The 12,944-nt window shown below is 40.5% G+C and overlaps 1 protein-coding gene across 1 annotated transcript in view; it reads right to left on the bottom strand.

The window, feature by feature from the left end:
- The window catches only part of fat4 (FAT atypical cadherin 4), a 113,448-nt gene that overhangs the window by 37,574 nt on the left and 62,930 nt on the right, over nt 1–12,944 (bottom strand). Inside the window, exons 3-6 of the mRNA XM_084353764.1 lie at nt 7,915–8,176; nt 6,875–7,225; nt 2,424–3,346; nt 5–136 (exon numbers count right to left, since the gene is read on the bottom strand). Coding sequence (XP_084209890.1) covers nt 5–136; nt 2,424–3,346; nt 6,875–7,225; nt 7,915–8,176 — 1,668 coding nt within the window. The remainder of the gene's footprint in view (nt 1–4; nt 137–2,423; nt 3,347–6,874; nt 7,226–7,914; nt 8,177–12,944) is intronic.

The raw sequence follows: 12,944 nt of genomic DNA, 5'->3' as shown, positions 1-12,944 counted from the left end.
GCGCCTCGCGGTCCAGAGTCTGCGTCAGGCTCAGCTGACCGCTGGACGACAGGCTGAACGCGCCCTCATCATTCCCACCGCTCAGCATGTAGCTGAGCTGGCCGTTGGCACCTTGGTCGTCGTCTCTGGCAACAACCTGGAAAAAACACAGAAACAAGATTTTAGGGAGATTCTGAGGATCAAACCTCTTCCTACAAGAAATGTGTTTTTCATTTCCAGCAGAAGAACAACAGTTTGTCTGGAATAAATAGAAGAACTGGAGAGTCGGAGGGAACTTTAACAGCATGGCAGCAGGGATGGAAAGTAACTACGTATGTTCACTCAAGTACTGTACTTCAACGTCAGTGTTCGATGCTACTATAACTCCTACTCATTTCAGGGGAAAGGTATTTTTTCCAAAATACAATAATCTTTATATAACTAAACTTCAGATAAAATTAAAATAAAAAGATTTAAAAAGAACCTATAATGAGCATATAAAATATGATGCAGTGTCAAACAGTAAATAAAACCAACCACAATTGGCACAATCAGCTGTCCTGCAGCCAGCTACTTCATTGAATTGGTGCACATGCATTAGTGATAATAATCCAGTATTATAATCAACAGCAATGCAACACTGAGTCACTGAGTAACAATGAGTTGATGATACATACATACTGTGACTTAAGTAGTTTTGAATGCAAAGCTTTTACTGGTAAAAAAGCATTTTTTAATTGTGTTTCTTTTTTTATGATTAGAGTTAAAGGTTTGAGTACCTCTTCTGCCACTGAATGGCAGCGTCAAAACTTACAGAAGCACAGACAGAAGTTTTTTTGTGTAGTTTTTCCTGATCTCATATGAAAGCTTAAAGCTAGAGGATATCGTATGCTGTACAGATTGTAAAGTCCTGACCTTTAAAATATCAAAATTTAAAATACTAATACAGACTGGACCCTTCAAGAGTTTTATAATTATACATATTAGACATTTTTGGATTATTATTATTGATGCATTATAGTGAAATCAAGTTTAATGTTGCAGCTTATAAAGATAATTTTTGAACTACTTTGCATACTGTTGGGTAGTTAAATCTTTACCAATGCATCATATTCTAGATTTTGTTCTTTTATATGTAAAAATCTGACTCACTTTGATCCAAGGACCTGAAAATAATGTTTAATTGTGGTCTTGAGTCAATATACTTTTATACTTTATATACTTTATACTCCATGTTGAAAAATGTTGATCAGTGTATCCCAAAGCACAAGATGACGACCTCAAATAGAAGCTAGAAACTTTACATTTTTTTTCCCTTGAAAGATTTAACTCAAACCGATTATCAAAATAGATGATGATTAATTTAATATTTGACAACCGATTGATTAAATGTTGCAGCTCTGGTGTTGACAAATGCATTAGTTAACAGGTGATTTACCCAAAATTAAAAATTCTAATTCTTTCACATTTTACAGTCGTTTTTATCCCTGGATGTTTTTTAGTGGAGCTCAATTCACAAACCATCAAATATAGCTGGGAGTAACTACCACCAGTATAACCACCATCCTCGTTGGTCTTTCCACTGAAGCAACTGAGGGTTAATTACCATCACGTTGCTGAGCGGCACCATGAAGGTAATTGTTGAGGGAAGGAAGATCATTACTTATTCACTTTGCCTAATCAGGCTCTTCTAGGGAATCCACAAAAAGAAAACCAGAAAGTCACAAAAGACCACACTGGGATGCTGTGGGGATTCAGACATTCATTTAATGGTGTCTGAGTATGAAACTATTAGTGAGTCTGATTTTTCCCCTCATGCAGCAACATGAAACTACCCCACTCCACTGGTGCGCCCATATGTATTGTGGGTTCCCCGACCCTCTCTGCCGTGCATGCCGCAGACAGACATGGGCAGGTTAGCACACAGATGTGAGCTCCTGTGTGGCAAAACCCACCAAGTCTGGACCCCTTCCCACCACTAACTGTACCCTCATTTCCTCACAAGGTACACAAGTGAAAGAAAATGAAATTGCCCTGTCACTGGAAATCAGTCCTTCTCCTCCATTTTTTATATATGGCTCATTTAGTCATCAGGGCAGTTTGGATGTTAATTGCCTTGTCATGTAATTTAGCCCAGTTTCATATTTCGGTGAAATCCTGTAAGTGCCTAATTGTGCAGAGCAAATTGCAGTCATATATCATTTCAGTCAGATATTTGTCATGGCATTTAGCAAAATAAGACCACCGTTGTAAGTGGTTTAGTGCACTAATACTGCTCACATACCTGCAGTTATTAGGTTAGTATTACTACAAATTTGGTTAAGACATTAGCTTATTTAAGGTCTAAGAACTGTCATTCATAAACACGGCTTTCTTTTCACTCGTGAGGTCCCGTCTGTGAAAAACTGCTTAAATTTCTTGAAGAGAAAAAAAAACATACTGACCTGCAGAATGTTTTTTGGTAGGTTCTCCAGGTTCTCCTGAACGTTGACGGTGTAAGGAGAGAGCTCAAACACAGGCGAGCAGTCATTGACGTCCAACAACACAATGTTGACAGTTGCACGGTCCACCCGAGGGCTGCTGCCTCGGTCGGCGGCTTGGACCACCAGAGAATAGGATGAGCGTGCTTCACGGTCCAGCTGCTTTGCCACTGAAATCACCCCAGTAACCGAATCGATCCTGAAGTCAGAGTTGGTGTTGCCTCCTGAGATAGAGAATCGGATCTGCCCATTGGTGCCCTCATCTGCATCGCTGGCGAACACCTGGATGACATCAGTCCCAGTCAAGGTGTTCTCCTCGATCTCAATGTCGTAGATATTCTGTGAGAAGCTTGGCGTGTTGTCGTTGACGTCCAGCACCATCATTGTCACATCCATTGTTGAAGACAGAGGGGGTTCGCCTTTATCTGTGGCCACGACTGTGAGGGTGTAGTTGGAAAGCTCCTCACGGTCAAGTTCCCCGACTAATCTCAACGCTCCGTCGATTTGACCCATGATGAACTTGTTACCAAAAGGTCCTCTGAGGGAGTACTCGACGTAGCTGTTGGGTCCACTGTCAGCGTCTGTGGCCTGGGCAGTGAACACCACCGTGTCCACCGGCGTATTCTCCTGGATATAGGTCATCTTCTGAGAGGTGAAGGTCGGCGGGCAGTCATTGACATCCAAAAGGATGACCGACACCTGGGCTGTACTGGTGAAGCGGATCATGGGAGGCGGGGCCAGGTCGTTGACTGTGATCACCAAGTTGTAGAAAGATTGGGTTTCTCTGTCCAAGGCCTTCTTGGTTTGGAGGACTCCTTCCTTTGTGATGGCAAAGTGGCCCTGGGGGTCACCAGAAGCAATGCTGTACAGGAGCTGGGCATTTAGTCCTGAAATACATGAAAAGAGATAATCAGAAGACAATAGTCCTGTACAGGTGTAGTGTACATTAGGAAACGTACCTTAGGACTGAAAATATTGATTACCTTTATTAATGATTAATCTGCTGATTATTTTCATGACTGATTGATTAGTTGTTCAGTCAAAAAAATGTCACAATATCACAGAGCCCAAAGTGACATCTTCAATTTGGTTCATTTGCCCAGCCAACAGTCCAAAAACCCAAAGACTCTTTATTTTCTATCATAAATGACAAAGGAAAGCAGCAAATCCTCACATTTAAGAAGCTGGAACCAGAAAATGTTTCCCAGTTTTGAATGAAGAATGAAACAATTAATCGATTATAAAAATAGCTGGCAGTTACATTTTTTGATCGACTTACTGATTAATTGAGTACTTTTGCAGCTCCAGGGTATAAAGTCTTTCTTTTATCTTACTATCCATGTAATGGTCTTGCTTTGTCTTGTTTCCCTCTGCTTCTGACTCTTGAACTGCTGCCACAATTGAATTTCACCAGTGCGGGATCAACAGTCTTATCTTAATCATTCTAACTGAATTATTTCAAAATTAGATTTCTTTTATAGTGGCCTATTAAAGCAAACTGGGTAACTAAACATGTTGGTATGTTCTAAATGCCAATGAGATGCAAAAAATTGAAAATAGATCTTCAGCAACCAAGATTTCTCTTTCATATACTTTGGGGGTGTGACACATATTTTCATGATGGAGTAATGTCCATTGTTTATAAAACATCTTTAAATGTCTTTTTTGGTCTGAACAGCAGTCCAAAACCAATAAATGTTCCATTTACTACCATGTGTGACAAAAGTAAGAATAAAATCCTTACATTTGAGAAAAGTATTCTATTAAAGGTGTGTTAATTTTTTTTTTTTATATTTGATATCATTTGAATATCATAAAAGCTGCCGTTAGGGATGCACCATACAATTTAATCCTTCCCTATACCAATTCTGATATGTGAACTTTGTGTCTCTGGCCCACCACATGTTTGTAGAAAAAGAAAAGTTCAAATTGAATTAAAAAATTATTTATCTTTTGAAAGACAAAAAGGCTCTTTAAGTATGTAGGTACCCTGTTTTTTATAATCTGAGCACGGCAGGCAGAGTGATGTACCCCGATGTGAATGATGATCCGATACCAGTGTGTTAAAAAGTTTCATACATGGTATCAAATGGTATCAAACTTGCTGATACTGACTGCATTTTAGGTAGTATTGCAGGCATTTCAAATAATGGTATTGGTATTGTAACAACCCTAGTTGCTGTCAATAGGCCAATCAACTGATCAATGCAGTTCTAGTAAACTAATCACAGCATCTTCACAGTCAGTCACTTTAGCGGTTCATTCAAAAATGTTCTGAACAACAACAAGACAACAAAAGCTTTACTGTCTGACACTTAAATTACGTTTGTATTTCGTCCAAAGGTTAACTGTGTTACTCTTCCAGAGTGCAGAGTTAACAAAAGCTGGTGCCAAACTTTATTTGGGCAAATAGGAGAAATTTGTGGTGGAGCAGGAATTAAAGGGATGCTCTCTCTTGTTTTGTACAATTATACTAAGGGTTAGGGTATATTTTTAACTGATAATCTTGTTGAGTGACAGTCACAGTGCCAAAAATAAGGAACTTTTTTAGTATGACCTTGTATTAAACAAATAACCAGATAACAAACAGACAGTGTAGTACACTAGAGGTCAGATGTTGATATTTTTGACTGCCATCTATTGTTCCAGATGTGATTGTTAAACATTCTGTACGTGTCTGAATAAGGCGCTTGTATGCGTTATCAACATCCATTTCCACAAATTGTGCATGAGCAACAGCTGTAGCTCTGGCTGCTACTCTTGTCCTCCAAGCTGACGATCCATTCATGTAGCTGACAGATTGCTATCAAAAAGAGAAACACCACTGCAAACCACTTCCGGAACTGATAGTGCAGTTGTGCCATTTAGGGAAATTCCTCACAGCTGAAACATTTATTCAAATGAGATAAGTACAGTGTGACAGAGATGCAGTAAACTATCTAACCTTGAAATCTGGCCTAATCCGCAGCACTCCTCTGTAACCGGGGGTTAAAATGAGCTTAAATTGAGCGTCTGTAATTCAACTCAACGGGGTATTCATGTGGAAAGCGCCGGCACCTTCCCACACTCCAGCGTGTATTTACAGTATACAAGTAATCCCTTATCAAAAGCTTGAGTGCTACTTCCATCTGAGTTTAGGCTACCACGTCTAGAGACAAAGTCTGGGGGTCGGGGGTCAGGGCTTAGGAAGTGCTTACAATGGCGGTGTTTTATTTTGACAGTGGAGAGCAGCAACTATATATCTGAGAGGACGACGCGGTCAGATTATGTGGACAGTGGAGAAAGAAGCCAGACTCTGGTTGAGAACTAGGCAGTGTATTTCCCAGGAATGTAGGTCACTATAACCACATTAGGCCTGGCTGAAGCAGTAATTACAGCAGAGGAGAGTAGCGGTGACGGTTTGAATACCACACTGCACTTCACAGACACGGAACTCCGCCACCTGAAACGCAGAAATAACTCGAGCCACTTAATCACACGGTGAAGATGTATTTCATCAGCTCAGCCGAGCATGACGCAAAATAAAAATGAAAAATAAAATGTAGGTTTGAGTGCTCCTGTGTAACCAACTGTCATAACAAAATGACAGGCTTACATTAAATTAAGCTGCTTTGGCTAACTCACACTTGATTTATACAGTATGAAAGTACATTACTGCTTAAACATTCACACACAACTGTTTTCTTTGAATGAAATGACATCTCTCGCAACCTTAATATGGGTTTAACTCGACTTAACTGGGAACGTACCTACAATTCATAATATTTGTCCCCTGACATATGTTCTTGCACTGGTATGCAACTTACATTTATTTGCCGGTGTTGCCAAAAGTTTCTGAATAAAGGATATCATTAAAAAAAAAACGTTTCTCATAGGTGAAGAGACTATTCACCTTAAATCTTGTATGGAGTCAGTCAGTGCCAACAGTGCAATATAAAAGTATATATAAAGTGTTCAGTTTTTCAGGTGTCAAAACTACCAGTAAAAGTAAATTGTACCTATATTTACATGTATGTAATAATGGTCAACCAGTGACCTTTTCCTGTCTGATATTCAGGATTTTCAAAAATAAAAATAAAAAATTCAATTAGCAAAATATTTATTCTGATTGCCTTAATTAGAATTAATAAAAAAAATACACTAATTTAACTCTGATGCTGCATGCAATTGGCAAAGTAACTAGTGACTAAAAATGTACCAATAAATCTTACCTCCAAAATGTAGTATAAATTAGTATGACATGAAAATACTCAAGTAAAGTTCAAGTACCTTAAAATTGTACGTAAGTATAGTACTTGAGTAAATGCACTTAGTTACTTCCATCTCTGATTATATGTCAATTTCATCATGGCACTGACTTAAAAGAAATCCTAAGTATATCTTCTATTAAATTCCAATTTCCTACATGTACGTACCATCATCAGCATCACTTGCTCCAACAGTGACAATACTGGATCCAGGCGGCAGACTCTCGGAGATCGATGTGCTGTACGCGCTGGTGTTAAAGATGGGCGGGTTGTCGTTCACATCTAGGATGTTGAAATACACTCTGACCGTGCTGGCCTGCCCTCCTCCATCCAGGGCCTTCGCTGTCAATATGTAGTACTGCTGAGTCTCGTAGTCTAGCGAACGCGTCACGTTGAAAACTCCCGTCACCGGGTTCAGGAGGAACGTCTCGTCCTCGTCGTCCTCCTCCAGCGAGTAGGTGACCTCTCCATTCACCCCTGAGTCAGAGTCGCTGGCCAGGATTGCCGCCACGATGGAGCCTGTGAGACAGAGGCGAGAAGTTAGACTTTACTGCCCTTTAGAACACAATGACTTTAATATATCTGCAGGGGGTTATTAGGGCTGTTTATTAATACTAGTGAGTCAGTGATCGCTCTGCCAGTTGCAAAAAATAACAGACTCACTTGGCCTGAACCAAGACTCCTGCATTCATTGGTGTTTAAAACAATAACAATAAGTGTTTTACGAGTATGTTACAGGATCATATTTTAATTTGATCCTCACTAGACATTCTTCTTTGATTTCTTAACTTATTTGTATTTTTCTTGTGATAGAAGGAATGAGAAGGATGAAAGAGCTGTGCCAGACATTTGTCAGTATCACAGTAAATCTTGCTGGTCGCTGATAGATTTCCATATAAATCAAATATCATTTACTGTCCCTTTAACCTATTCAACTCTTAATTTCCCCCTTAAGGAAGATACAGAGGATTATGGAGAGCTACAACAGTCATATAAAAATGTACAAAGAAAAAAAAAACTTCTATAAACTTCTACGAAGAAACTGCTCCTAATAATTTGAGGCTCTTGATGACCTTAACAGAGCTATTTTAGTTCAGTAAGGGCTTTTGCAGAAGACAAAACATTGCCTGTCTGAGTCTTCAATCTTTTATTTACCATCTACATTTCATGCATTTTAGTGTGTTTCAATTTGCAAACTAAGATCCTACCCGGCGCCATGTCTTCGGGGATATCAAAAGAATATGTAACACGGGAGAACTTTGGCGTGTGGTCGTTGACGTCCTTGACGGTGATGTTCAGCCTCATGTCAGACGACTGTTTCCCATCGTCTGCACGCACCAGCAGGGAGTATTTTGAACGCCTCTCCCGATCCAGCTTCTTGGTGGCGATCAGATCACCGGATTCAGGGTCAATCCGAAAGCTGTCATCCGCCCCACTGATGATGGTGTACGTCACAAGAGCATTGGGACCCTGAGGTGAAGACAGAAAATGAAATATTATAGGTTGTAACTTTGGTTTATTGCTTGACTTGCAAGTATAGTGACCTCAACTTAAAGCAGTGACAAGGAACTTTTTTCTGTTGATTTTGGCGGCCCCTGTGAACAAAAGCGGTAAAAGAACCAAAAAAGAGGCATCAGTATTAAATTGGGACTGTTTCGAAACCAGTTATGAGTTCCTCGTAGTACGTTTAAATCTACTGCACAAAGTCAATATGTGTTAGCTATGTTTTCCAGAACAATGTTCCAACTCTCTCTTTCTTTCTCAGGCCTCAGAATGAAAAAAAAGGGGGCCAACAGGTTTGATGTACTTTGCTGAACTCTGTGAGTTCTCATGCCTCAGGAGAGGAAGAGCATCATGACTACAAGCATCAAAGCAACTCTAGCTGCTAGGAAATCAGATTGTTTACCACGCATGTTAGCGTGTCACGTCTCCAGATCAAACTGCCTACTTGTCTGGCATGAATCAAACCCTTCACTGTGACTTCTTCACGGAGACACACCATAAAGGCGAGGCTTGTGGTTTCAAAAACACCATGCAATAGATCACATATCAAGACAGAGACAAAACAGGAGAAGAAGGAAAAGGAGAAGAAGAAAACGGATGTGATGGGGTTGCACCCAGATGACCTGCACAAACACGAGACAAACTCCAAACTCTCTGAAATGAATTTGATTCGAAAAATGTCTCCGGTGAAACACAAACTCTAAAATAAAAACTAAACTTTATTCATGTCATTAGAGACACACTGCATAAATCTCCATTTCATCAAGTCATTTATGCCTGTCACTAAGCCCTACAGGTCTTGTTTTCTTTAAAAAAAGTGAAAAAATCTGTCAGTGCAGTAAGATCATTTCAGAATTTATTTGCAGAATTTCAAGAAATTAGTGACAGTATCTTGAAAGAAGACAGTATTAAGGCAAATTGCGATGAGGAATAATGGAAAATAAAAGTTGATTCTTCAAAATGATTTCAATAAATTGATTTGTGTGGGGCAGAGGTTGGGATTATTTCAATAGACTGGCAGATTTCTTCATTTATTTTCAGAAAATATGACTTTTAACACTCAATGAGACAATACATACTTGATTTAATGGAGATTTTAGCAGTGGAAAACACTTCTTTAACCTCTGACTTCTATGAAAAACACTTTCAAACAGTTTAAAACACATTATCTTTTATAAAATGCATCATTCGTAGGGCTTATAAAGAAGAGGTCAGGTCACAGGAGACAGAGTGAATGAAAAGAAACAGAAGCTGAATGGCGGTGTCCTAGGGAGACTCTCTCTTAGTCTTTGAACTTCTGGGGCTATAGTGTTCCTCTATAAATGCAACTAATAGATCCCCTGTTACTTTGGACGAGTACAAGCGCTATGACACATGTGATAGCCGTAGCAAGAGGCCTTGGAATAAGAGAGCTGGACTGAATGTGATATGACAACTGAATGAGCCTGACGACAGAGCTCGACATTTATATTTGTGCCGGGGACAATAAGAGATCAGACAACTGTCTCTCTCTGTGTCTTCTGCTAAAAGAAAAAGCAACATCAAAAAGCCACTGCTATTCAGTGAGATGGAGCTCTGGTTACAGCTGGTTAAGAGCTAAGCTAAAAGAGACTCTTTCAGCTATGTCTGATGCTTGCGTGATGCTTTTTGATCTCAGCAGGACAATGGAAAAGCTTATATAGAGAGGCGTTGCATTAAGCCGATGCTGTAGCTGCATGTTGACACATTTACTGCTTTGGTGGACAATGGTGCCCACATGACAAACTATACTTTACATAAACTGTATGCATGCAGTAATGCTGAAGGGTAACATTAGCTGCTGAGTGTGAGCTGTGTGTTGTGATAATAAGAGGCACAAAGTCTCTCACCTCTCGCCTAATCTGCAGCTTTCAGGCATGTACTTGCTGAGCATGTAACTTACATATTCAACCCCCTCTCCGAACAATTAAGCAGTTTTCTGTGGGAACACAAGTGCTATTTTTGGAAAATTAGCATAAAGTTAAACTTTTCTCAACTCCCTGTTGTTGTGCTGCGCGTTGCTGTTTAGCATCTTCGCCCCACTGACGCTAGATCCTCGTTATGTAAAAGGATTCCAGTGAAAACGACTGTATCCCCGAACTGCCTGCGAAGACAATGGAGCGGAAGCGCTAAGGGGACTGTGTGGTGATCACACACAGGTGCTCTTCAGATACTTCAGGTGTACTGTGCTTATTCCCATCTAGTGAATGACTCATTGTATGGGTGGAATATGGTCTCAATAAAAAATGTAAAATGCAATTCTCCTTCAGAAATGTCCCAAGGCACAATGTAGGGTTTGTGCCTTCATTTTACATGGCATTATGTATTAAAAATCTGCAAGATCCAAGTTTAAAGATGCAGTGAAATATTTTCTAGATTAAATCACTCAGGTGTTTTTCAAAACTAACCACACAGTCTAAAAGAGCAAAAGTCAAATATGTCAGTACAGGTATTTTAGGTTCATATTCATGCAACTTTTCATAGAATTAGCAATATGTGAAAGTTTTACTGGAGTGACAAAGTGTGATAAAAACAGCAGATATTTCAGTATGCTACTCATTTTGATGATGGAACAAACCAGATGAAGTTCTGTCAGTCCAGTTTAATGTACCAACAAGTCTGGACACGAGGGCTGGTTGCCAAAAGCCTCAGACAGAGTCAATATCTTAAGTCCAAGTTCATGACTCGCTCTTATCTCTTTCCCTTGGCCTGTTTTTACGACAGATAAAACCTCCGTCTTCTTGACCCAGTCTCTCATTGCATTACCAGAGAACTGGTCAGAGATCCAGGCCCAGTAAAAAATGAGGGAGACGAGGAGAGCGGAGTTGAGGCTCTGCTCATCTAAGGACCCTGCTGTCATCAATCAGTGGCTCCAGATCTGGCAATCCCATCAGCCACCTGGGCTGCAGTCAGGAACCCAACACCCGCAGTTTGCCAATTAATTTTCTGATAGGGTTCAAAGGCAGAGCAAGGGAGGTGGGAGAGGACGAGCAGGGGGTCCGTCTAGGCCACAGTCCAACACACACACATACCTATAAAAACGTATGAACACAGGTAAACCTTTAAACACATAGAAATACCTTCACTCTCATTACAATGCACTATTTCCTCTGACTGGTTCCATCTCTCTTTCCATTGCTAAACTAACAGAAGTAATTAAGATCTTACACACACAGACACACACTCACACGCTGCTCACCCTCTTGACCTTCACTCAAGGGTTTGACTACTTTACAGCTCTCCAAAGACACCGTGGGTTGCTAGGGGAGGCTGGGGAGGGGCTGACCAATTAAACACGAGCGTACCAGACTGCAGCAGAAGGAAACTCATTTAGCAGATGAGTGGTTTTTGAGAGCACGCGGTTCCTATGAGAAGTGAGAGGTGCGAGGCAGACAGCGCCGGCAGGGATAGCGAGCTTCCTGTATGCAACAGCAGCGAGCAAGCAAGCCAATCATAACACAGACTCCTGAAAAACAAGCAACGTGTTGTCACAAAGATAAAGGCTCAACCGGCTACTGCTGCTTAGTAAATCTGGTTTGGAAGCATTCGTAACGGGAAAAAGTGTCGAGAAACATACTTGCAGCGGGCGTGTAGGCCTCTGGAACAAATTACCGTTCATTTTGAGGCTACATTTACTTTAAAGTCCTCTCCTAAAACACCCATTGTTGCACTTTTCTTCATTAAGAAGGTTTTTTTACCTGTGACATATTTTCCACAGTAGGTCAGAATTCTAATAAAACCTTCACAGCCTTTCCAAAAGCAGAAAAGGCCACATATTCCCTTTAAATGAGGTGAGAAACATTCTCAGAGAGGCCTAGAAGAGCAAAGTTCTATATTGGTTTTCTTTCAACCTTAATGCAACCTCTTCCGTCGTTTTGGGGGTGGAAATGGGCGTAGCGAAAAACGGATGCGTAGAAACAGCATTTTAATACCCTCACACATGAATCCCACATGCAGCACTGTTAAATTGGACGGGATCATTATGATGTCTGAATTCAGCCCGTCAGCTGGCCAACAGCTTGCACTCTTGGCTACTCTGCACTGGCTCACACATGTGGCTTTCTCAACAAGGGCTCCAAATACGTTCCGTACGCTTAGTGTCAGCGCAACTTAAGTTTCCTGCGTAAGGATGTGGGCAAAGACTTGGCTGGCCCTCATATCTGGCTCCAAGTGAGAGCTGGAATGAAGTACAGGCTTCTATTTAGCAACCTATTCATGGCAGCGCTGAAGTTTGGAGTAAACATCTCTAGAATCTGTAATTCCTAAAAAGGCTCCTCTACATTCTCTTTAAGTGTCTCTACATGTTTTCTTTCTCATCTGAATCCCTGCCTGGAAGCAAAATGTGGCTCCTCTTCGATGGAAGTTCTTTAAATTGGTCATTCTTGGAAGTCTTTTGCATAAATGTGCGTGCAAAACTGAATAAGTTTCTACAAATGACTAAGAGCTTCACCTCACAGATCCACAGCTCAGGCTGACGTTCTTAAATTCAGATGTGAGGAAAAAGTGAACAACTGCACTGTTTGATTTCAATACCATATGCTAAAACTGTTAAGATCAAAGCTATGAATACTTTGGAGCTCAAAGAAAATAATCAAATAATGTCCTTTAAAATCCCCCAACTGAAAAGACTGACCTGCCTCCAGGTTTGAGATTTACAGTCAAAGTGTTCCGATCGAAGAAAAAGAGTTTGTGCGACTTTTCTCACATTCATAGTGAG

This window comes from Pagrus pagrus (assembly GCF_965226575.1).
Source record: "Pagrus pagrus genome assembly, chromosome: 5".
Lineage (NCBI taxonomy): Eukaryota > Metazoa > Chordata > Actinopteri > Spariformes > Sparidae > Pagrus > Pagrus pagrus.
This window is presented reverse-complemented; position numbering and strand designations above follow the sequence as displayed.